Source organism: Cupressus sempervirens, chromosome 2 (genome assembly GCF_028749045.1).
Source record: "Cupressus sempervirens isolate cs-2001-9-10 chromosome 2, ASM2874904v1, whole genome shotgun sequence".
NCBI lineage: Eukaryota > Viridiplantae > Streptophyta > Pinopsida > Cupressales > Cupressaceae > Cupressus > Cupressus sempervirens.
The window spans coordinates 311430443-311456342 of NC_143119.1; the positions used below are offsets into that span (position 1 = coordinate 311430443).

Below are 25900 nucleotides of genomic sequence, written 5' to 3' on the forward strand. Positions count from 1 at the left end.
CTACCGGCTCACCATGAAGTTTAAAATTTATCATTCGTTATCAAGCCCGTACTACCCAAGAGCAAATGGACAGGCCGAGGCTACCAATAAAATCCTGGTATCAATTATCTACAAATCCTGCGCGATCGAGGGCGAGGACTGGGAGGAAAGATTACCCTCTGCCCTTTGGGCTTACCGCACAGTGTATAAAGTTACAACGGGGCACACGTCATTTCAACTGATGTTCGGACAGGAGGCCGTAGTACCAGCGGAATTCATAATACCAAGCCTGCGGACAGCACTGGAAAACAAGTTGGGCGATATGGAAAGCTTAAGGGAGCGGTTGTAAAAATTGAATAGGCTAGAAGAGAAGCGATTATTAGCACAGTGGACGACTGAGGTAACGCAAAACAGGCAAAAGGCATGGCACGATAAATACCTAAAACTAAACAAGTTTCAACTCGGATAGTGGGTATTGAAGTACGACGGCTGCAACGAGATCAAGCCGGGCAAGTTCAAAGTTAAGTGGGTCAGGCTGTATCAAATCCGCGAGGTAGGTGATAATGGAGCAATCAAGTTGTGGATGCTGGATGGACAGGAAGTTCTGGACATCATGAATGGGTGCAAGTTAAAGATTTATCGCGCGCCCAGTAAGCCATCGCCACCCACATAAAGGAAAAGATGAATTTTCTGCTTTAAAAAAAAGATATATATATATATATTTGAAAAAAAATAATAATAATATTTGAAAAAAAAAAAAATTACAAAGCACCGTACAGTTTTAGACCTACTGTACGGCTTTTTTAATGGATGGTACCGTACGGATTTCTAAGGATATTACCGTACGGCTTCTAAAAGGCTCCCATCGTACGATTTATTAAAAACCTTTCCATGTACAGATTTAAAAAATTAATTGCAAAAGAGGCCACTAGCATACGGATTTCTTATGATTGGGTAGCGTATGGATTTTCTAAGTCATTCATTTTGAGATTACTATACGGATTTCCCTGGCTCATTCGGTGTACAGATTTTGATGTCTTCAGATGGTAAGGTTGTACAGATTTTATAATTGTATGAAGGGTCAAGTTCACCATACGGAACTCTGAAGGGCATTGTACGATTTTTTAATATCATTCATTTTTCATCATTCCCAGCGTATGGAAATTACAAACTTGGGTGCAATGTACAAATTTGGCCACTGGTATCAAATACCATCCAGGCACATTGGGGTACAAATTCTAACACCAGCGTACGAATTTTAAAGCCATTTTTTTTTCCTTGTACGGAATTTAGAATATCTCTATCATACAGATTTTAGCACAGTATCACCAACATACGGATTGAGGAAGGCTTGTAACTTGCAAATTTTCGTACGGCTTTCCTAGGAAAAGCATGGCTTAGGACTTCCAGGGGGAGTAAAATTGTATGCTCCCTGTACGGTTGATTACTCAAGGCAATTCTACTCCAGCACTGTACAGACTTATTATTGAACGTTACCGTACAGATCCATACACTTGCAAAGAGGGAAGTATAAAAATTGACCTAACCATATATGGAGTCTGCAGGCAAACGAAAATGGAAAAAACAAATGGAACAGTCTGAAGTTGGGGAGGGCATGAACATGTCTAGTGCAGGAAATCAGAATGAAGGCATTAGCAGCAAGCATAACCGTAAGCCTACAGCACCTGCAGCAGCCAAAATCACACAACAAACTATACAATTCAAGGGGTTGAGTGGAATAGACTGCAGAAGATGGTGGCAAGAAACCCCTAATACGCATCCAGTAAAAGCTAGCATCAGAAGAGCACAGGTAGAATGGGCTATTCGGATGCCTGTTTTTTGCATTCAAGACTATGAAGGGTTCCTGTACGACATGATTGAGACCTATGGCAAAGCTTCTCGAAGGAGCACATTTGAGTATTTGGACAGGGACTTGGTGGTCTCATTCAAGGCAGCTGATTTCATATGAGTCTTTGGTATTCCAAGGCCGCAAGGCAAAAAGGTTCAACCAAAGAAAATTTCAAAAGAGCTAAAGCTATTTTTGATTAGACTGGTATGTGGAGATATGACGGAAGCAGAGCAAGTAGCATTGGCTGCAACATCGAAGGGGAGGGGTTTAAAGAAAACAAACATTCAAGAAGGACCATGGCGATGCCTGATGGACTTGGTCAAAAGCAAGCTTGCGGGATCATCTAGGGCATCCGATATCTCATTTCCACAAGTGTCTATGATAAATGGAATTATGAACGGAAAGGTGTACGATTGGGCGTCCGTGCTGGTTGAGCGTATGCATGAGTTCATGACCCTCCAGCATAAGACATTCTATATGCCTCACTATGCCATTGGCCTCTTCCTTGATACGGCAGCATGGATGATTCCAGAAGACGAGTTGGAGGCAAAACCGAGACCACTTGCTCTAGGAGAACCCCCGATCATGCGGTGGAAGCACTTAGATACAGCCACGGGACAGAAAGGCGCTGCAGGACAGAAGAGACCTTAGGTGGACACAAGGGGTGATATAGACAGCGGCCGTCAGGAGACATCTTCGGAGGAGAACAGTGTAAGGGACAAAGAAGGGGAAGAAGATGATGATGAGGAGGTTCAAGTTGTCACAGCTACCCCCTTGCTGTTTCCACACAATAGAGTTCCTGTTACTCCCTGTTTGGTGCCAACAGGTCTACGAATGGCTCACATTCCAAGGTTTGGACACACAAGGCGGCCGGTACTGATGACAAGTGCACCCCAGTAGGCAGTCACAGTAGCAGCACCATGGCAACATGGGGTAAGGCCTTCTCCTGTCTGGTCGGGAGTTGGGTTTGTCGTAGGGTTTGCTCAGACAACAGCACCCGTCAGCCGAGGGACTTTTTCAGCCCCTGCTGAAGCACTTCTGGTAGCAACACCCGTGGCACCTGTTGTATCTCAGCCAGCAACAGATGTTGCCATAGCACAACCAACAGAAGTTCCCGTAGCGCAACAAACAAGAGTTTCTGAAGCACAGCCAGCAATGGAAGTCACCGTAGCATAGCCAGCAGGAGTTTAGGAACCTTCAGTAGAGAACATACCAGATGGAGGGGAGGAGACGGCCATGGAGGTAGCTGATCTTCCAGCACCGGAGTTAGCAGAGGGACAGAGTATTTCGGGTGTACACTTGGATGTTGTAGGATCTGATGCAGTGGTAACGATGGATGTAGCACTTTTGGCATCACCAAAGCGTGATAAAGAGTCGCATTCGGGAGGTTAGTACTTTTTTGAGCACGTGGTTCCACCGTGCTCCGACTCCTCGGATGGCTTATGTACCGACTCCTACGCGAGATGATATTTCCAAAGTAGACAGTCAGCCACAGGTAGCACAACCCGTTCCGGATATTGGACTGTCACATTGTACTGTTGAGCGTATGGCCAATGCCGTGGAGATGGTTATGCAGGGACATTCATCAGCTCGAGAGGCAGGAATGAAGGACGCATTAATTGCCGAATTCGCAACCCTAGTCTCATGGGCTCATTAGGTGTTGGATTCCATGGAGACTCAAGCATTGGATTTGATTGTGAAGGAGCTAGAGGGAGTCATCTCGTTCATGCGACTTGGATGCCCAGCCGCCTTCACGGTCTATTTTGAGGAGCAAGGTTGGCCGGATGTAGAGACTAATGAGATGCTTCAGGACTAGGCCACCACGAAAAATTTTGGTGTAGACAGCCGGGTTGAGGTTTTCTTCCAAGAGATAGTGAGGTTGCACAAGCAGGCATACTACACTCTTCGGAAGGCGCAGGCGAATCAGGTAGCAACTGGGAGAGCTAGGGAGGAGTCAGCTGCCAAGTTGGCTTCAAAGAGAGCAACCTGGGAATCCAAGAGGGCAGCCTGGCAATCCGACAGAGAAGCCCTGTTAGCAGAGAAGGAGCAGTTGGCAGTAGAGAAGATGCAGGCAGCAGTGGACAAGGAGAAGGAGATGGGGGAAGCTGGAGCAATGATGCAGTCCATGCTGGAGCTTCAGATGGAAGCAGAAGCCGAGTTTAAGATTCGAAAGGAAAAGGTCTACAAGCTTCGGGCTGAGCTAAGTGATTTGAAAGCACGGACACGTCCCCCTGCATAGTTTCTTGGTCATGAGTTGCACAATTTTGTTGTATTCTTGTCCGGAGATGACTGTTCTTTTTGGGGGGGATGGTGTAGTCAATAAATAATTGTAAATGAGCCGACGGGTAGGATAGTATGTTATGTAGCCAACTTGTGCCCGATGGGTTCCTTCAGGAACCTTCCGAAAGGCCCTTCGGTGAGTATGTATACCCCCTTCGGGAAGCATTGTAATCATGAGATATCATCAAGCATAATGTAATGTTTTGCAATATGCAAATAAAGGAAGAAGTTTTGTTATTTCCATCTATTGTCTGTGTGCACCAATCAATTAATCTATGCGATAAACAGTTGTCTTTTCCATGTCGTTTTAACCAGATCATTTTCAGGAATAGTTTTGTTTGATTCTATGTACTCTGTTACTTCCATTTCTCTAAGTATTATCATGACTTGAATTATCCATGATGAAAAATTTGATGCTCCCTCAAGTCTATCCTCTAATCTTACATGATTAACCATTTTGATTTAGAGAATAAAAATTCTAATATTGAAATCTGAGATTTTTGTTTCAATTTTTAATAATAGAAATTCTTATCAGGATGGCTCCGATACCATGTTAATGCATAGGATGATAGAAATAAACTATAATTTCAGACTGTGATGAATCAGATTACTTACTTCATCTTAGATTGTGTATTGCATATCTTCAACTTCAGAATAGTATTCTATGCTTGGAGAATCTTCTAATTGAATAAACGACTGATCAACTAGACTTCAATGATCTGCAAGAGATTGAGATCGCTGGGACTGCATATATGACTTGGGATTTATATATGATTAGTCCCCACCGATGCAATGATAATAAAGAGTCATGTCCCCATAGGGGTATGACTCTACATGGCCAAAGGTCACGTAGGGTCATGACCATGGTTACAGAGAGACCAGTCTCTCCCCTAAAAGTCATGTCTCGGAGACCGAGACGTGTCTTGAAGATTTTTTTTTGTCTCTAAAGACCTTAAAAAAGGTTGAAGACTTCATCACAAAGTCTCCTGAAGTCTCCTAGTCTCCTAATCCTAAAACTGAAGTCTCACCAAAGTTTCCTAATAAAACAAAATATTAAATAATTTTATATATTTTAGCCCTCATTTTAATGGTTTTAATGCAAAAATAAAGACCAATAAGATACAATATTGTGATTATGTGAGTTTTGAAATATTTGACTCTATATTAATGGGACATTACTATTATTATTTACTTTAGTCTTTTAGTTTTATAGTATTACTATTTTCAAAATTTGTATTTAATCTGTGCTATTGCATGCCTCCACTATCTCCCACATACAACGTGTCTGGAATTTGGAACCACGTCCACATTCCCATCGAGATTGGATTCAATGGTGGAATGATGCCATTACCAGAATGGCTCATTTTTTGCGCATCTACGGGCGTCAACTGGCAATTTTCAGAAAACGATCTTATGAAGCCAACACCCTTGCCCTCAAAAAAACCTCTGAAGCACTCACCTTCAACCCTTTTGATGTGGATCTGCAACTTCAGCTTGCCAAGCTTCGCCATGAAAAGCAAATTGCTGATAACTATGCTGCCCGAGGAGCTCAAATCAAAGCCCGTCTCCACTGGTTGGAGGTTGGCGACAAAGCCCAGAAGGAGTTCTTCCACGCTCTCCGAGCCCGTCATACCAATATTGGGATTAAAAAGATAAAACAGGGAACTGATGTTCTTTCCAATCTGCCAGACATCCTGCAAGCTTTTGTTCTTCACTATGAGAACGTTTTTGTTTCACAAGGCCATTCGGTTGCTCATGAGGAGGCTCTCAGAAAGTGTATTTCTATTACTCCAAACCGCCTCGCGGTTGAGCAACGCGCTTTCTGTGAGCAACTTCTTTCCCTTCGAGACCTCAAAGAGGCAGCTTACTCCATGGCGGATGACAAATCCCCTGGGTGTGATGGATTTCCCTGTGAATTTTACAAACATCTTTGGGAGCAAATTGGTCCTGATCTGCACAAAGTCTATCTTGAAGCATACCATTCTAAAAGCTTAGGAGCGATCATAAATAAAGGCAATATTAAATTCATACCTAAAGCTAGTGATCCTGAGGACATCTGCAACTGGAGGCCCATCACCCTCCTCAATGTGTCTTATAAGATCATTGCTAAGGTGCTCTCTCTCAAAATCCGCCATATGCTTCCTCTAATTGTGCGGCCTGAACAAACTAGCTTTATCAAATCTAGGTATATTCTTGACAACATCATTGCTGTCTCGGAACGTATGGAATGGGCCCGTAAGTCCAAGCAGCAGGCTATCTTTTTAAAGATAGATTTTGCTAAAGCCTATGATCGCATTGAATGGCCTTTCATTTTGGCTATGCTTTAGGCTCTGGGTTTTGGTCCCAATTTCCTTCAGTCCGTGGAGATGCTCTTTGGTGACGCTAATGCTTGCATCACCATCAATAATTCGCAATCTGAAGCTTTTGGACTTTTTCGTTCCATCAGACAAGGTTGTCCGTTGGCTCCTGCGCTTTATGTCCTTGTTGCCGAAGGCTTTGGTTACTTACTTGCTCACTCTGTGTCTTCTGGGCTAGTCCGTGGCATTTCCTTGCCTGATTCTTCCTCCCAGTTAGTCAATGGTCATTTTGCTGATGATTCTTTTCTCACTCTTCTTGAAGATGAAGAAAATCAAAAATGCGTTAGATTGTCTTGACACCTTTTGTCAAGCCTCTGGCTCTGCCATTCAATGGCATAAAACGCTCTGTTACCGACAGTCTTTTTTGCCAGCTCCACCTTGGCTCAGCCAATTCTAATGGAAATGGGTTACTCATGGAGAAATTTTCCGCTTTCTTGGCATTCCCTTTGCTTTCCAGGCTTCCCCTGTGGAACTTTGGAATGCTGTGCTTACAAAGATTACCAAAAAGCTTGATTATTGGATCACTAAGCCGCTTTCTCTGGCTGGTAATTCCAGATTTGTTCTAAGATTTTGGCTGCCACCCATGTGTTTTATTCTTCTTGTTGGGCTCCCTCCAAAGCTTCATACCTCAAATTAGAACGTTTGCTCAGAGATTTTCTTTGGTACTCTGGTTCTGACCATCATGGTTTTCACAGAGTTCCTTGGGATTTCTGTTGTCTCCCAAGGGAATCTGGGGGTCTCGGCCTGCTTTCCACTCGGTAGCAGGGCCTTGCCCTCTGTGCTAAATGGATTATCAGAGCTATTTCTGGAGATAAAGCCTGGAAAATTCTTGTCAGACATTGCATCTCTTCAGGCTTCCCTGCTAACAGACCGGCCTGGAAGGGAATTGGTTTTCAGACCCTTCTCACTATGCGAGAACCAGTGGTCATACAGGGCTCCTTCGTTATAAAGAGCATCTGGAAAGCCTAGGAAGCTGTTAAACCTTGGCTTCGTTGGGCTGGTAATGAGTTCCGCAATGGGCTGTCCTTAAATCAGCAGAACATTTGGTGGTCTCCCCTGTTTGCCTTCCAGGGTATTCCTCTTGCCAAGACTCAAGGTGCCAGTGCTCTGCGTTTCTATAAACGTGGCATTCACACTACTAAGGATATTTTTTCAAGAGTCACCATGAATTTCAGGTCTTGGGAGGATATGCAAGTTCAATACCACCTTGTTCGTGCTAATTGTCAGACTTATGAGCTTTTGTTGTCTTCCATCCCTGTGCACTTACTTCATAAAGTGGGGATTCAGTCTGTTCGACCTTGGTGGTATGATTGGAAGTGGTTTCCTGCCACTCCATTTACCAATTATAAGCCCAATATGGGATACAGATGGCTTTCGGCCCACCTTCCGATGGTGGACATGCTTAATCAACAGTGGCATTTGCATTCTTCGCTTTCTCAATGGAGAAAACGGTTCGACACCATTTGGAGTGCCATTACAGAACCCAAGATTGCTCACTTTGCTTGGTGCCTTGCTTTCCAAGGTCTTCCCCTAGGGCCTCGACTCAAGCACATTGGGGTTCCTGACCCCAGATGCCCCTTCTGTGGCCAACCTGAGTCCTTTTTGCATATTTTTTGGTTTTGCAAACGTGCTCAGAATTATTGGCACTGGATCCATGATTTTTTCAAGCCTTTCAGGCCCGAACCTTTTTCATGGCACATGATCCTTCTGGGTGATTCCCCCAGATTTCCTCGGAAGTTTTCCCAGATTTGGCATACCTTCAGGATGGAAATTTTGTTTTCTCTATGGAAAGATAGGAATGTAGTTTTATTCACTCATAGTTTTTTGGATGTTAACATTGCAATGTACACTAAAGCATGCATTTGTAACAATGTCATTATGCAGATACAGGTGCAAGCTAATAAAGTTGCACTGGAGGTTGCCCACTTACAAGAATTGTTAAACCACTAGGGCAATGCTCCTTGTACCATTGCCAAAGTGCCTCCGGATGCCTCAGCTGATGCTTCCTCATCCTGCGGTCGCCGTTCCAGACGCCAGTCCTCTGGTCGCCATTCACACACGCCGCGCTCCTAGGGTCCCCGCCATCGCTCTCCCAGCGATGGTCATGGCGGTTGGAGACGCCGCTCCGCTTCCCCACCACGTGGTGGTTCTGGCTGGTCCCCGGCTCCCCCCCCTAGGCGGGCTTCTGGCTGGTCTCCGGCTCCTCCCCCTAGACGGGCGCACTCTGGCAAGTTTCCCCGGCTGGCCTTGGCAATTTCTCCTCTGCGGCCAGACAAGAAGGATGCGGAGACTGCAACTACCCCAGATCCTGCGGATGCTACTGACGGCTGGACTGTTCCTCGTAAGCCTCACAATCCCACTGATGTGTGGGGATTTTCTGATAAAGATGATCCTCCTCCCTCTGCTGGTACTGCCTTGGCAGCATGAAGTTGTTCTTATTATTATTTTTTTGATGAATAGTTTATAGTTGCTGGCTGCGGCCATGTTGTTTGCTCCGGCTTCGGCCGATTGAACTCATTCGCGGGGTGATCCTATATCCCCCGGCCCTTTTTTGTGAATTATAATCTTAGTAAATTTTATTAATTGAAAAGGACTATTCATCAAAAATTTTGTATTTAGTATTAGCCTCTTTAAACTCAAAAAAAAAAAATTGTTGTGTCCAAGTAACCCCATCTCCTATTTTTGAAAAATTGTCGTACCGGTACCAGTACTAGAGACCTGAGACCTCCAAGTCTCCTTGTCTCCTGGTGACCTTGGTCATGACCTTATGTGGGCATAACTACTCGATTACCTTTTAACAATAATACAATTGCAAGTTAATAATCGACAGCACTAACATGCCTGATACAAATTATAACCAATGCATGAAACCCAATATGAATCAGTGATAGTAATATAACCAATAACAAATGGAGCCCAATATGAATCGGCGGCAGTAACATATATATATATATATATATATATATATATATATATATATATATAAGCTCATATGTGTGTGTGTGTGTGTGTATAGGTATATATCTGTTATTCTTACCTGCAATATAATTCATAAAACCAGATTGAAATGTTCAATATTACTTTGACTGATGCTATACTTCAACAATCACCTCCTCATGAAAGTACTCTTACACATATAGATTGGTGAGGTGTCATCTCCCTTACTAATTGCAACACTTCATAATACATTAGTTAGATACTTTCATCAATTATAGTTATCGATGCTCCATATTGCTTATTATAACATGTGTTTCCTAGATAGCACAACTATCTAGTTATTATCAAGCATTTTGTTGTAGCATGTTAATGCAAAGGTAAATGTATGTGCTCGATGCAGGATAATTATCAAGCACTCTTAACCTGTTCACTTAATCCCTTAGTTTGATTGATGATTCTCCAAGGCAGCAGTTGCCTCTGCAAGCTAACACTTTGTTTACCACTTTTTCTAACACAGTATTAGATATAGTCATATAATGTATTGATTGCATGTATAACTTGTCTTGATCACGCCACAATTTGTCTAATGACATCCATATAGTCACTATAATATATTCATGAATATGCCATCCAAGGTATTCTTACAAAATAAGTAGAATAGAAAATTTTCATCACTTAACGAGGGTTGTCGTGATTGGTTTATCAAAACAAATAGCTGCTTTCATCAGTCCTCCATCTATCTAATAATGTGCATAGGCCCTTGAACTATAGAATAATAAACCCTTACATCTTCGTACTGTATTCTTTATTAAACTCCTGTTGTTGCTAATCTTCTTAATATATTCATTCGATCACTTTATATGATTATCGCCAAATGGATATTCCTCACTATTGTCACATGGTTGCAGCACTTGAACCAAAATATCGAGTTTCATCTGCCATTAGTTAACGTCAATTTTCATCTGCCATTAGTTAATGCCATGGATTTGTGTAGGGAAGACTTTTGGTGGCAGTGTGGTTATTCTAGAACATGAGCTTTCTAACCATCATAACCTTTGTATTCGCATCACTCCATTTAGAAGAGATACAACAGAGTTTGGAAGTTGAATGATATAGTTGCTGCTTCTGGTAACAAGGAGAAAGAGACCTTAATTTCCTAGCTCTGTTGCACCAGACATTTACACGTAACCCAGCCAACATTGGATTGTGAATTTGCAGGTTATTCTCAGAGGTAAGCTGCCTGAGGCCTCGCATTCTCAGATTGGAGCCCCTTCATTTCAACCTAGATCAAATAATTCATTCCACAAATCCAAAAGTGGAATCGTCGTTAGCAATATAAGGGGCACAATATCTCAGAATTCCTAACATTGTACTCCATTTCATTCTGAGATAATAATCAGGTTTATGTGTGTATTGTTAAAATTTGAAATTACTAATCTAGCATTTCTCTATCTGTTGCTTTTAGTTCTGGGATATTTCAACTAGGATCACTCATTTAAGTCTTTTTTTATCATCAGCTATACACATAAAATGGATCAGATTGCAACCGTAATTATGGAACATCCTTTTTATTTTAGCATAATATGAACCTTGGCAAAAGTTTTGGTAGTCCATATTCTGTCATTTCTGAGATATTTCTTGCCTGTCTGGCAATATGTTTATTGTCAAGCTGCAGTAACAAAGTGAGTATTCAAAACTGTGCCTGACAGAATGCTAGACTTATTATTAGACACACATTTATGCTACAAATTTCACAGGCCAGAGTTGAATAGTACATAAGGTTGATTCCAAAGAGTTGATATTTTTATCACGAACCACAAAACATATCTTGAAATGTGCTTTTACTGATTGCACAATCTAATGGGCTTTTTAGAAAATGCTTTAAGATAGGAGCTTCAACAATGGTAAAAACAAAAAACTGTTAATAAAGAATACAAATCAATTCCACAAGTTTTCACAGGTAGTATGAATGGAACATTTCATTTCATTTCTAGTTAATAGACACGATTATTACGAATATATTTCACAAAATCCCCAACAAAATTATAACTTCATGATGCATCAGCAGACAGCTTGTATTGTACAAATGTGGCTCTGTAATACAGGAACGAATCCAAATGGAAACCATAAAAACAGCATTATCTTTCCTTTCAACATGCAATGTAACAATCATCATAGATACATGTGGTCTTGTCCATAAATCAAATTTTGTCCACATTGAACGTTTCTCATTTTTTCATGCATGATACAGAGAAAAATAAGTACATAATTCCAAATCCAGGTACAACAAGATAAACACTAATTTACAAGTATAGAGACAAATCCTGCAAAGCTTTTTGTGTGGTAGTAACAGAGACTGACAAGAGACTGACCTGCATGTAAACAAGTTTCGAGTCACCTTGCACATGAATTCTTTGAACTCCTCTACTAAGAGCACCTTCTAATCCCAGAATTATTGCACGATATACAGCCATATTATGTGTTGCTATTCCCAAATTTTCTTTTAGTTCACAAATCTGTTTATAAAGAATCCATTTTAGATCAAAAACTTCTACACTGTCATGGAAACAAACCAGTAAGTGAACATCCTTATCAAATGCATGTAAAAACTCTCAAAAACAATTATACCAATAGCATAACTATAGTAAGTTTTATTATCATACTACTGAGCCATATTGATTTCGCAGCACAGCTCCAGCTCCTGCTTTGCCAGGGTTTCCTTTCGATGCACCATCAAATTCTAACCGATAAAACCCCTATTATATTGAGAATTTTGTAGATCAAATTAAAAATAATAATGTACTCTTGCAAATATCTATATCTTCAACTGATTCCTGCACATAGCTCAAATAATATAATAAAATAAAAATGAAAAAGATAATAATAGAACCCATAATTCTAAAGAGCTACTAGTAATTTTTTAATTCAATTTTAGACAAACAATATGACAACCACCACCATAAAGAAAAAAAGTAGATTTATAAATATGCAGGCATAAAAGAAATGTCACAGGTACAGCACGTATTGCAACATAAACAAATATAATGCATTTTATTAAATAATCATGAACTCTGAAGCGATTCCCTAATCATACTATCATCTGTGAAGCAATTCCCTAATCCTACCTCCAAAGCTCAACCAATATTTTTTTTAATTATTACACTCAATTTATATTGAAGTACAAAGCATAAGCTACAACTTGAAGCTTCTGGCAAGTTTCGAATGAAGAAAATTTGTAATTTATCAATATTTAATACCATTATACAATCTAAAGGGCATGAAAAGCTTGAGCTTTGAGACAGCCCATTGATCCCACAGAACAGACGCATTTACATTACAAGTTCGCATAAAACAGCCTTACAAGATAATAGTAATACACTAAACTTCCATTTCTAATAACATATAATCAGAATGATTTCATATGATCTGTACATAAAAATAGATAATCGCTTAATAATATCCATGACTTTTGAGCTGGTAGTCCAGAAATTACTTTAAAGATGATGCGATAATACTTTTAATGATCTACCGTGCAGCAATCACCAGGTCAGATTGAAGCTCCTTTGAAAATCTGGTGATGTGATCTTCAGTCCCAGCCTGCAGATTTGGATTAACTAGGATGGGCTTAAGACTGAATAGTGGATCATTTTATTCAGTTCAGTACCTCACGATGACATTGCTTTGCAGTGCCACCCCATAGTTGATTTGTTTTTCTGATATGATATTTACGTGGATGTTTTGCTTATCCACTCACTCTATGGATGGTTATTTTACATCATGGATAGCATGGCCTTTTCTATGAGGACAATCTGATTCATGGATAATGTGACATTTTTTGATTTGTTGATTATGTGGCAATGCATATATCATGACATTTTCTTGTGGATGATTATTGATATCAACATTCTATGAGGTTATTTATTGCTGTGAACACTTTAATTATCCATTCCAAGACAGCACTAAATAGAACAGCATGTAGCTATAAGCCTTTCTTCAAATTATGAGGGAAGATCCTTTATAGTAGATTACAAGACTATAACTTAGATCAGATAAAATAAGATAAGATAAGATTATTAATGTCCAACAAAAGACCACAAAAGGTCTATGGGACTAAGAGTTTACAACAAAACAGCTGACAATAGCAGGAGCACCAAATGGTGTCCGAGAAAAGCGAACAACAAGAAGAAATAAAAGGAAACAAGAAGAGAGAGGACAAGGAGAAGACTAGGATTTTTTCCTTAGCAAAAAGAAATCAGTCACAAAAGGATAACATTGTAAGTGAACAAGAGCCCTGAATTGTCTCTGTGAGCTCGTGGAGGAGTGTCGTTGATGTAAGCAACCGCTGAGAGATCTGACAGATCTAGAATGACCAGCAGAACTGGTAGAAATAGCCAGCCTTTTCACACCCTATTAAGGAGATAAGGTGCAAAAAAGGCAGTAATAGGCTGATCAGAGCAATGCCAGTGAGGAAGTAGTGACTGTAGAGTACTATCATGGAGCAGAGTGGCTTCCCGAAGATAGAGCGCAAGACACCGCTGGTCATAATAACTGAAGAAAGCAGAAAGAGAAAAGTAGTCCCGGAACACACAATAAAATCTCCCTCTAATCTCATAAAAGATAGGGCATTGGAAAATAAAGTGAGTCTCTATCTCGACCTTGACTAAAGCACACAACTTACAGGATCTATCTGAGCACGAAGACAGTGAGAACCAACTCTGAAAAACCCTAGAGAGATACAAAGGGCATGACTCTTCCGTTGAGAAAGGTAACTAGGACGGACAATAATCCCATCACTGATCTCCAGAAAGTACTCTGCATAGAAGGCCATTCTCGAACGTAAGCCACGATGAAGGTTAGTCCAAGTAGTAATAATATATAGTATATGAATATTAAGTCTGACATGCTCATTTGACTCCTTTCTAGATGGGACGAGATGAGCAAGGGCATTCAAAGAGAACCGATAAGGAGGGAAATGATCAATATCAATCCCAATCGAGCTCAACAGAGAAGATGCCTGTGCATACCAACAACGAGCCCGAGACCTAGTATCGAAACGTGCAATAGCAACTGTAATGACCCTGCTCAAATCTGATCCCAAAACACTAATAAAAGTTCAAGAAAACACTTTGCATACAAGGGTCATATGACTTATATAAAATTCCAGTTTGCTTTTATGCCTCTTTCCTTCACTTAGCATCAATAAGAATGCTTGTAAGAAGACTCTGAATTGACTAAACAATGACCTAACATGAATGTGCAACTTATTTTGACAATATTCAATGCATATATGTGACTAAAACTACCTGCAATATGCAGCTACAGAAACTAGTAATTTTGACAAACACTTGGGATGCAAAATTATAACATTATTTATGCCAAAAAAGAGAACCTACAGCAACCTGGCATTTTTACAAACAGTTGGTATGCAAACAAACTAGCTAATAAATAATCATATTGAATTGCTCAAATGACACCAGCAACTATTATCTCCTTAATTGCAATGAAATTTTTAATACAATGCTCATAAAATATGGCCAAGACTTTTGGCATTTACATGGATTAAAAATGATAATGTTGGTATAATGCACACCTACAGCTGAAACTTATAACACCTAAAATGCAATGCTAACAAAGGAACCTGGTTGTAGATGGCTGTAATATTTTTCTCCAATGTTGCCTTTCTGCTTTGCTTTTTTTTTCTGTTCTACTTTTTCACTTGCTTTTTTCAGATCTGCTTTTTCACTTTGCTTTTTCAAACTGTTTTTTCGGACTGCTTTTTCAGATCTGTTTTTTCGGACTGCTTTTTCGAACTCCTTTTTCGGACTGTTTTTTTGAACTGCTTCCAAAAACTCAAACCCTCAAGTAGTCTGAATATACAAATTAAGCTCAATTTGAAATGGCTTAATACCAATTCCAAAGTGCAACCCTTCAGAAGGTCTTTCACTTCCTCAGTTATGCAATCTCTTGAGAGGTATCGTTCTCAAGGATTATGCTGAATATTTGCAAACTATCAAGCTCCACAAATACTCATAGAAGATGTAGTTGAGTTACCAAATCCCGTCTCCAAATGAGAGGCCAAGCCCTCCATTTATTTACTTTTCTAAGAAGTTACTAAGGACTTCTAGAAGCATCCTTTTCTAAGAAGTTACTAAGAACTTCTAGAAACATCCATTATAATGCACTTTTATAATAAATAACTTTATAAAAAAGTGCAACTCAACTTAGAATTATAACATGTAGGCCGCGTATAAAAAGTAATGATTAAATAATATCTCCAAGTGCATAATAAGCCATCCAATCCTCAAATAAACGCCAAAATGACTCTCTCATCACAACCACCAGTCTACGAGAGTCCGTGATAGACTGATCCGGCACGCAAAATGATGTCAACCAAAACGAGGACATTACAGCAACCAAAGCGCAATATGCCAGGTAGGAATATCTATCACACTCACCAACTAGATCCACAAAACCACGCAGATGGTGAAGGAACCAAACTAGATCAAATATAGCCACAAGACTAAAGGGATGAGCACCAAACTCGGCAAGAATGATACTGTGAGGAGTGAATCTATGATATCTAATGATGTGCCATAGAAGCAATGTCTAAACCCACTCGATCGAGGCCCAATCAAAACTAAGGAGAAAAGGTCCCCAAACCACTGAGCCATAAAGAATAGTCGGCTGAAAAAGGGAGTCCAAGAGGGATAACTTGGATGAGGTATCCTGAAAATGGTGTCTGAAGCACTATTTCTCAAGCATAGCAAGAGAACCCATACCCTTGCTAACTCTGGACTGTATTGCTGGTCTCATACTAAAACGAGGCCTAGAAAACATGACTCCCAAATACATATAAGAAGCGATCTCGATCTCCTGTCCCTAAAAAAAGAAATGAAGATGAGAAGTCTTCAGGCAATTAAAGATCATAACGCGAGTCTTACCTAGGTTAACCGCTAGTTGTCTCTGAACACAAAAGGAATCCAAACCATCCAAAAGCCTCTGTAGACTCTCTGGAGAAGAAGCAAGAAGAATCACATCATTTGCGAAAAGATCAAAACCTAGTGTAAGTAGCAACTGTCACTTGGGAGCGAAGATTTCAAAAGGAAGTCCTCAAGCTCATCAATATACAAACCGAACAAAGTGGGAGAGTGAGAACAGCATTGTTTAACCCTAATGGTGTTATCGATTGGGACTGAGAAACCATCAGGATTCTTGAATCTATGCACAACAGTTTCGTAGAGTCTCATGATAGCCGTTAGTAACATCTCAAAAATCCCAATCTCCTGAAGCCTCTGGAATAAAGCCATCCTAGGAACATAATCAAAAGCCTTCCGAAAATCAACAAAGCAACAGTAAACTTTCTCTGATCTATGTCTAGCCTCCTCAATAATAGCTTGTAAAGTGAAAATATGATCCATAGTCTGGTAGTTAGCCCAGAAACCAACCTATCCTCTAGCTCTAAAATGCTTCCTGTCAAGCTCTCTAAATAACATAGCATTCAATATTGTAGCATATAATTTCGCAAATTTGTGCTCAATCATAATAGTCCTATAATTCCTAGGATCAGATGTAGGACCGGTCTTATGGATTGGATAAATCAAATGTCTGGACCAAGAAATCAAAAACCCAATACAAATCACCTTATTAAATAGTATGGTACGGGCCCAGAATGGAAAAAGAGTTCAGGCTGGAACCCCTCATCATCCGCCGCTCTGCTGCATCTCATGGATCTAATGGCCTCGTAAATGTGAGAGGGGATGAACAAGTGACAGAAAAGAGGCAGAATGGGATGAATGGAGGGCTGCCTAGGAATATCATAAAGAGCCATGGTGTGAGTGGTTAGGGAGCGAAAGTCAAGGATGGAAGATGGAGGGGTACAGTGGGGGAAAAGAGTGCGCCAAAAAAGCTGGCAATTACGGATTAACGTGGAGCAAAGGGATTTACATTGGGAAGCGATAAAGGACCATTTCTTGCAGTGAAGAAAATGAAGGTAAGACAACCAAAGGTGAGCATAATCAAAGGAGTAAGCCTCAAAACCATCTAGCTTTCTCATTTATGTACAAGATTTTAAAGACACATTGCGAACAAACTAAAGAAATCGCCTATCTAATAGCTCCTGAAAAAGGACTCAAGATATTAAAATAATATTGTCATAATGGTCAACTTATTTAGAAAGTTCCTTTTATGTAGCTAATATCCCATCCCCTTTTGTAATTTTCAAATTAGTTGCAGAATATTTGACTGTGTTTTCAAGGTTTTTGAGTTCTTACAATGTTCTGGGTTTTTTGTTTGTTTTGTGAATTTTTTGATTGAAATTTATGCTTGAATGAAAGGAAATTATTTGCTAACAAAAATGAATTCATATTGCTCAATAAACTACAAACTTCCAACGTTAATCAAGAACTATAACATAGCATCATTCAGGCATCCAACATCAGAGCAATATTTTTGGAATTCAAATTTTAATTTTTTATATAAACCTTCCTCAACCAGCGGCAATTATAGTGGTAAGAAATGAATTGAGTAAATCGAACTGTTTGACTGCAGACCTACAGTTCAGTGAGCAACATCCAAACCAAAACGTCATCTAGTAAAACCTGTTTTCTGATATTAATGTCCATAAAATCATACAGTAACTGTTATGGCCTGCTGCACTGAAGAACTCAGGACTGAAGCATTCCAAGAAAGCCCAAGTCTTTCCTGCAATGTGATGACTAGCTGAGATATGATTGAAGAATGCCTTGTGGTTGAATTCTACATGGTATGGATGGTAAGAAAAGTCACAAATTGATAAATCAGCATATAAACCCTATCAATTCTACCCTCTAGTAAAATCTGAAAATGATTAAAATGTTTACCATTGTAGGTTGTAAAATAACTTGTAGAAATAATTAATTGGTATGTAGCCCAATGCAACTGTTGTCGGCAGATTCTGTATTTTGTAGCCGACTGGGTTATGCCGTCGGAAATTTTGTATTTGGTAGCCGACGGGTAGATTAGGATTGTTTTGTAGCCGACGGACCCCTTCTAGAAGGTTCGGCGGAAAGTATTTATACACCCTTTTGGGTCATGGTAAATCATCTTATGCTTTGTATGTAATCGGTTGGCATATGCCAGAAAAGGAGTACTGTTGTTGCTGTTCGTATTCATTATCTGTGCACATTACTTAATTAATCTATGCCGTAAACAGCAACCTGTGTCAAATTGCCTATATATTATGCCCTTGGGTGATATTTCACACCTGCAGACATTCAGATTTGTCAAGAATTTTGTCTTCATAAATAATCTATTTTGTTCGGGGATGCAAGCCTGGCTCTAAAACCCTCGTCCCCATACCAAAAACAATCTAGGGAATTAGGCACATCCATGGGACATTCCCTCCTCATACATGACTTCTGAAAAAATCACTGGAAATGTTTCCAGCACTCGAATATGGCTTCCAAAATATTTGGGGACCATCGGGGATGCACCTTGACAATCCCTGATATGAACAGGTGTCCTTGACAAGATAGGTGGTGTCAAACACCTAAAACTTTTTTAAAACTCTTCTTTTTTAATTTAAAGTGTGCACCCTTCCTTTCAACTTGATCCTAACATTATCATTTGGTAGTCAGTTTCTATTGTTTGGGAAGCTCTAATTAGTACTGGAAGAAAAACAGAATTAGTAGTCTTGGGAAACATTCTATCAAGAATTGTGAAATTAAGAATGTTGTAACAGTCATGGAACATGCTCAAAATCATAGCAGACTGTTTCCAAGGTGTTGTGAAAGTCTGAAAGTGCATTACAGACCTGGAACTTAATTCTTATGTCATTTTGTGGCAATAGATCAGTGTTGGGTTGGTTCTAAGTTGATTTGAGTCCTTTATGGAAGATGTGGTTATAACTGGAAGTTGCATCAAGGTGCCATCTTGCTGTAACAGACCTATATCGTGATCGAAAGTTGAAACTATATAGCAGACCTGTTCGTATAAATATCAATCCACTTGCAATGAGATTGGGATGTAACTACAATTTAAATCATAGGCAAATTTGCTCTAGTTATAACCACATTAGGAGACATATACTTGATCCACTGTCTGTAGCAGCACACTGGAGTCAATATCAAACCTACAACAGCCAACTCCAACACAATTTCCAAGGTATTTCATGTTCATATTTCATAAGAATGTCATTCAAATTTTATAGTACTGGCACTATTGTGTGAATCATTATCCTCCAAATCAATTGTAATGATATAATGTGTACACTGATTATTAATATTAGACTTAAATGATAGTAGTGTTTTTCAATTGGAAGGTGGGTAGCTATTGACAATAAATTCTGAATTTTGTTCTTGGGTGTATATCAGCTTTGTATGTTATTATTTTAATACAACATGAAAATTGACGATGAATTCCAAATAATGAATGCATATTGAATATTGACTATAAAAAATAGTTTGTTAAGGTTCTATGGTGTTTTAAACGCATGTTTTATCCATGCTTTGAAATGAATGTAATGTATATATGTTAACTTCCCTAAATATTTTAGGTTTTCCCTGTATATTTCTTTGCCTTTGTCATTGTGTTGTTGTTCTCAAACTTGGCGAAAATTTGTCATCCCAAAATCTCATCTCCCCGTCCCTTATCATTCTCATCGTGGAGACTTGAGATAACAATGCAAATAGTTCCTATCAAATCTTAGCTCTGAGAGCTCTAGAGTACCAAAGATGAATTCTCCAAAGTAATTTTTCATCCTAAATAATTCACTTTTCTATTTGTATTTCCTTCTCAACTAGGGTTCTCAAATTAGAATTTCATTTGGAAACATTAATAATTTAATTTTATATTATTTACTCATTCTCTATATAGGTGTCCCATTTAGGCAAGTATTCAATAAGGTGACTTTATAAAGTCACCATAATTAAATGCTATAAAATCACTTTATAACATTGCTTATTTACTTTATTATTATAACGTCACTTTATAAAGTAATTTTAATTTACCTGATTAAATCATTGAAGTAAATTAACTTAAATTATTCAAAATCAACACCTAGGCCATCCAATGGAACACTGTTGATGCACCTAGTTCCCAAATGATGTTTAAATATAGTAGGCCAACTCCCAACCTCCTACAAGATAGGAACTCTCCTTAAAATAGAATATTGTCTCTGAACACCTAGAATGCCACACAAACTCCCGAAAGGACGAAAAGACATACAGATGGCCTTCCTATCCACTGTAATAGCCTATGGGACATTGACCTAGGAAATGCGGACATTACAATATCTTTTATCTTTAGTTAGTTTTACGAAGTCCCCTTTCTATCTTTCAAATTTCTACTCTCAATTGTTTTTGTTATGGAAATATCATCTTGTATTGAAGCCTTTGTTTCCTTTATTTTAATTTTATTTTAAGGTAAGTGCTATCGTTGTGGGGATAGCACCCTTTATTTATATTTTTAAAAAGTTCACGAAGCTGCATATTAAGAATGTGATATTGAGTTTTGCTTCAACATTTCACATATAGTTCATTTCTTCAATCACAAAAGGAAGATGTGACCCATTTAGCAACATGAAAAACAAACACAACCTAAGTCCAATCTACTAAGTATTAAATATTACAAACACAACAAATCAACTTTTGAAGAGCAAGTGATGTAGTAATTGTGATGTGAGCTCTCCAAAGTTGAAATGGTTCTCTCATATGTTTTGAGAGAGCCCCCCGTCCCTCGAATCCTGCAGTTCTCTAAAATCCAAAAGATCTTAGTCCAATATATTTTCCAGGCTCCCTTGAGGAAAGTCCTATTTTGTTGGATGACTACCATTCTATCCTCTGGATTTTCATTCCTTTGTTCTTCTTCAATATCCCTACAAATCGACATTGAATACTTTTACTCTTCTCTTATCTCCTTCGTTGTGCCATCTTCTTAAGGGTAGTCGTTATCTGGGTCAAATGAAACCCCCATGATGCCGCGTCTCTTTCCTACAAGTAGGTTGAATATAGCTTCTACCATGGCATTGTCGTCAACTGGTTTGATGAGCCCGTTGATGATTTCCACACACCTCTCTTTGGATTTCAAAACATCAATCAATGGAACCAGGGCCGCCTCGTAAACTTGACCGTCACACCAATGCTAATTGAGGTTGAGGGAGATATCGATCATGCCTAGGATTACTTCATAGATATCTTCCTCTGTGAAGAATAGGTTTAAAGTTGCCTTTCCAATATGCTATCAAAGTTCATGCAATTGAGCCCTACAAATGGAGTCATTATTCTAAAAATTTGCATAGCCAAACGTTGCATATCCCAAAAAGGTTGTCAAGTCTTTGTTTCAATCTATCTTGGTAATAGCATGTGATATAGATTACCAAGTAATCTGGACAAAGCATAATGAAAGATTGAGTAACTACCAACTAATCCCTATAATCATTATGAATCTCACACAACCTGTAGGAAGAATTGGCAGTGATTGACTAACCAATTCCTTCTCTAGGGATGAGTAAGGAGTCTTGTTTGATAGCATTTTGTTTGTTCTCCAAGATGGGAGTGTTATTTGCTAAAATCATTATGATTTCATTTGAATATACACCTAAATTTTCCAGTGCATCAACTGTTTTGCTCCCTTTCCTATGTGTGTTGAATAATATATGATTGCAACTACTTGACGAGGTGGTTGATCCTAGGGAGACATTTGTTTAATTTTCAATTTTGAAATTTGGATTGAGTAACATCATTAATGATGGTGTGCAAATCTCCTTCAATGAGAAGCTTGGGGTGATTGTCATTTATGCATAGAAACATACCTTCTTCTAAAGCTTTGATTTATGCTTTGTTGTTTGTAGCCATTCCAATACTTCCAAATAAGCCTGAGATGAGTTTGCCCCTTTGATCTCTAATAATTACTCCAATGCCTACATTACCTGGATTACCCTTCTTGGCTCCATCAAAATTGAGTTTGACTCAATCATTCGGTGGTGCCTACCATATAGTATTTTTTATATTTGAGTTTCTCTTGTGCAATACAATGTTACCATGGTTTTTGAAAGCCCATTTTGTTTTGATTGCTTTGTCCCAATCATGAGAAAATTTAGTATGTTTATTTGGTTTGCCATTTATATTTTCCTCTGTGGCTGATTTGATTATGCATATTAAGTTATCTGGAGAGATGCACTTATCTTTGAAAATTCATTTGATTCTCTCCTTCCATATATGCCAAGCAATCAATGATGAGGGTCCGACTAACCAAAGATATCGCAATTTACTTTTTGTTTTCTTTGGCTAGGCCAGAAGAAAATCCAATAATTTCTCGTTACGGACTATGTATAAATTAACCATGTCACTGAAACAATCCGAGCATCGAGAAACATACGTGAAATGTAGAAGCAAATGGTTGGAGATTTCCTCATTTTGTTTACAAAGTACACACCAATTGGGACCAGATATACCAAAAGAAGGCCCCAGCTTTAGGGAGAACAACATTCTTCCAGCAAGGCTAACTTGGCCAATGTGGATTGTGTGAACAGAATCTTTGAGCTTCACATCCTAATTTACTAGTATAGAAGCCTGTTTTTGCTGCACGTCAATAAATACTATTGTCCTTAGTTGGAGTTATTATTGTTCTGCTTTGTAAAATGTCTTCAATTTTTTGGCAGTTGGCTTTGTCCCCTACAACAATTGTTTTCCACAACCTTTTTTCACTTGGTGAGGCAACTCCTTCAAAGTAATGTACTACTTTGTCTCCTATACTGGATTCGATGAAGAGTGCCCATTCTTGATCCTCAAAATCTCTGTTGATGGGCTTTTCTCCTTGCCATGTGTCTCTCTGAAATCTGACTATTTTACCATGAATGAGAATGTGCCTACTATCCCAAAGAAAATTCCAATAGGCTGATCCTCTTGAAGTATTTGCAATGGAGAGGATTCTCTCTGTATCTTCGGGATCAAGGTATTTAGCTCTGAAAATTTTGCACCAAAGATTGTCGGGTTGTTTGTACATTTTCCAAGCCATTTTGGCACCCAAGGCAAGGTTTTGCAATTCCATCTTCCTCGGTCCTACTCCCCCCTCTTCTTTGAGAATGCATGTTGTTTCTCATTTGATAAGTGGAATTTTCCTGCTCTCCATGGCATTTTCCCATATGAATTTTTTGAGTAGATTGTAATTTTTCCCTGTTGAATAAGACATTTTGAAGTAGGACATGCTATAGATTGGAAATGATGAAAGAACAACCTTTATCATTAAGATTATGCCCTACTGTTTGGCCTACTGTTTGACTTTACTGAGAGATTTATTGATTACTTCCTCCCAAATCTGGTTTTGTTTGGCACCAACATTGATTTTAATACCTAGGTATTTTAATGGGAGAGAACCATTGTTGAAACCCAAAATGCTAGTGATTTTCCCTTGTAATGATCTATTGGTATTGAAGAAGAAGATTTGGGATTTGTCTTTGTTCATTATTTGTCCTAAGGCCCCAAAGTAATCTTTAAGGACCTCATTCATGATGACTGCCTGTCTCAATGATGCCTCCTCAAATAACAAAATGTCATTTGCAAATTGGGAATTTGTGTTTGTGTCTACTCTTGGCGAATAGGAATGCCTTTCCAAAGCCCTTCCCTGCTCTTGGAACAAATGGCTCTACCCAATACTTTTTCCATTAAAACAAAGAGGAAGGAGGAGAGAGGATCTCCTTGCCTCAGACCATTGCAAGCGTTGAAAAAGACATTGACATTACCGTTGACAAGAATAGAATAACTAACATAGGAAATGCATAAAAGAATGTTCTCTATCCAATGATCATTAAATATTTTTAAAGCAATGGCAAGAAAAGATAACTCTAACGAAAGTTTTGGATACATCAAGTTCAATAACGATACCACTTGTTCTTTCATTCTTCATCATATAAAGAATTTTTGAGACATACATAATATTCTCTGCAATTTCTCTGTCAGGTTTGAAACCATTTTGAAGTTTTAAAATGAGATTGGGAAGAACCTTCTTGAGCCTATTTGAGTATGCCATGGAGATGACCTTATCTATGGTGTTGCAAACAGCAATGTGGCGAAAATCATACATTGTTTCACAGGTTTGCTTCTTGGGGATCAAAGCAATCAAAGTATGATTTATTTCTTTGACATTTTTTTCATGTTTCCAAAAATCTTCAATAAGAGCTAGGATGTCATTGGCCATGAAGTCCTAGCTGTTTTGGAACAGTTCTACTATCATGTCGTCTAGCTCAAGAACTTTATGTAGATGCAGAGAAAAAGTGACTTTTTAATTTCTTTCAAGGAGAAAAGTTGCATCAACATAAGATTGTCATCATGAGTAACTCTCATGTCTAGAAGACTAGAAAGATCAAAATTTAAAGAAGGGTGAGAGGGATTACCTAAGAGTTTAGAGAAGTAGTCAATGACTATGTTTGAAATATCCTCTTCTGACGTTGTCCAATTGCCTTGTACATCTTTAATAGCATTAATTTTGTTTTAGGATCTATGAGCTTTGGTAGATGCATGAAAGAATTTGGTGTTGAGATTGCCTTCAATGATCCACAATTCTCAAGATTTCTCCCTTCAGTAAATTTGCTCTCTGTAGAATTTCCAAATACTTCTTTTTTTAGGTCTTTCTTGTTCAAATTCAGAGTTGGTCATCCCTAATATCATATCCTTAGATTGAAGAGATTCAAGCTTTTCTTCAATTCCAAGCCTTTTGGCAAAAATATTTTTGAAAGAATATTTGTTCCAAGCTTTGATTATGTTCTTAAGATGATGCAATTTTTTGGTAAAAATGAAGCTTGGTGTACCTGAGAATCACTATTTATGCACTAAGATTTTAAAAGGGAGTGAAAATATGGGTCTCTCCACCAAATATTGTGAAATTTGAAGTAGTTTCTAAAGCTAGAGGTCTCCTAATCCAATTAACGCAGAAGAGGAAGATGATCCGACCCGGCTTGAAGTAAGATGGCAAAAGAAAAAGAGGTAGTACTTGCAATCGAGTCCTCGCGATGAAGAATCTATCCATTCTTTCTAAGATATTATAAAAATTAATCTTTCTATTTGTCTAGGTGAATTGACCGTTTTTGGGGATGGCATCCATGACTTTCAAAGTGGAAATGAAATCTTTGAAGTCATCCATGACTATGAAACTCTTTATAAATCTTTTTTTTTTCATCTAGATCTAGTAAAGCATTGAAATCACCAATAAGAATAATGCTTCCTTTATCAAGAGTGTTAATGAAGGTAGAGATGTTGAACCAAAGCTATGCTTTGTCTTTAGTCTTTGACGGCCCATAAACATTAAAAATGGGGAATTAAGTTTGGATTTTGAGTGCAAAACATGACAAGCCATCTAGTTGTCATGGAAGGCCAAGGGCAAGACGGAAACTGAGTAAGGATTCCACATATTTCCTAGTGCACCAAGGGTGTCTTTAGCATCTTGAAAAAGGTTGTCCCATTTAGAACATCCATTTAAGAAATCAAGTTCTTTGACACCATTAAGCTTGGTCTCTCGTAACAGAATG

General features: G+C 38.7%; 1 protein-coding gene across 3 annotated transcripts in view; it reads right to left on the reverse strand.

Annotated features, from left to right (window-relative positions):
• LOC149572335 (uncharacterized) overlaps positions 1-25900 on the reverse strand; it is a 271128-nt gene that overhangs the window by 96535 nt on the left and 148693 nt on the right. For all 3 annotated transcript variants that reach the window (XR_016359910.1, XM_089813534.1, XM_089813535.1), the window contains 2 exons: positions 12066-12158; positions 11775-11918 (listed from right to left, as the gene is read on the reverse strand). Coding sequence is in view for 2 of the 3 variants with exons in the window: in XM_089813534.1 (XP_089669660.1) it covers positions 11775-11918; positions 12066-12158 (237 nt within the window). In the remaining variant the exon portion in view is untranslated. The remainder of the gene's footprint in view (positions 1-11774; positions 11919-12065; positions 12159-25900) is intronic.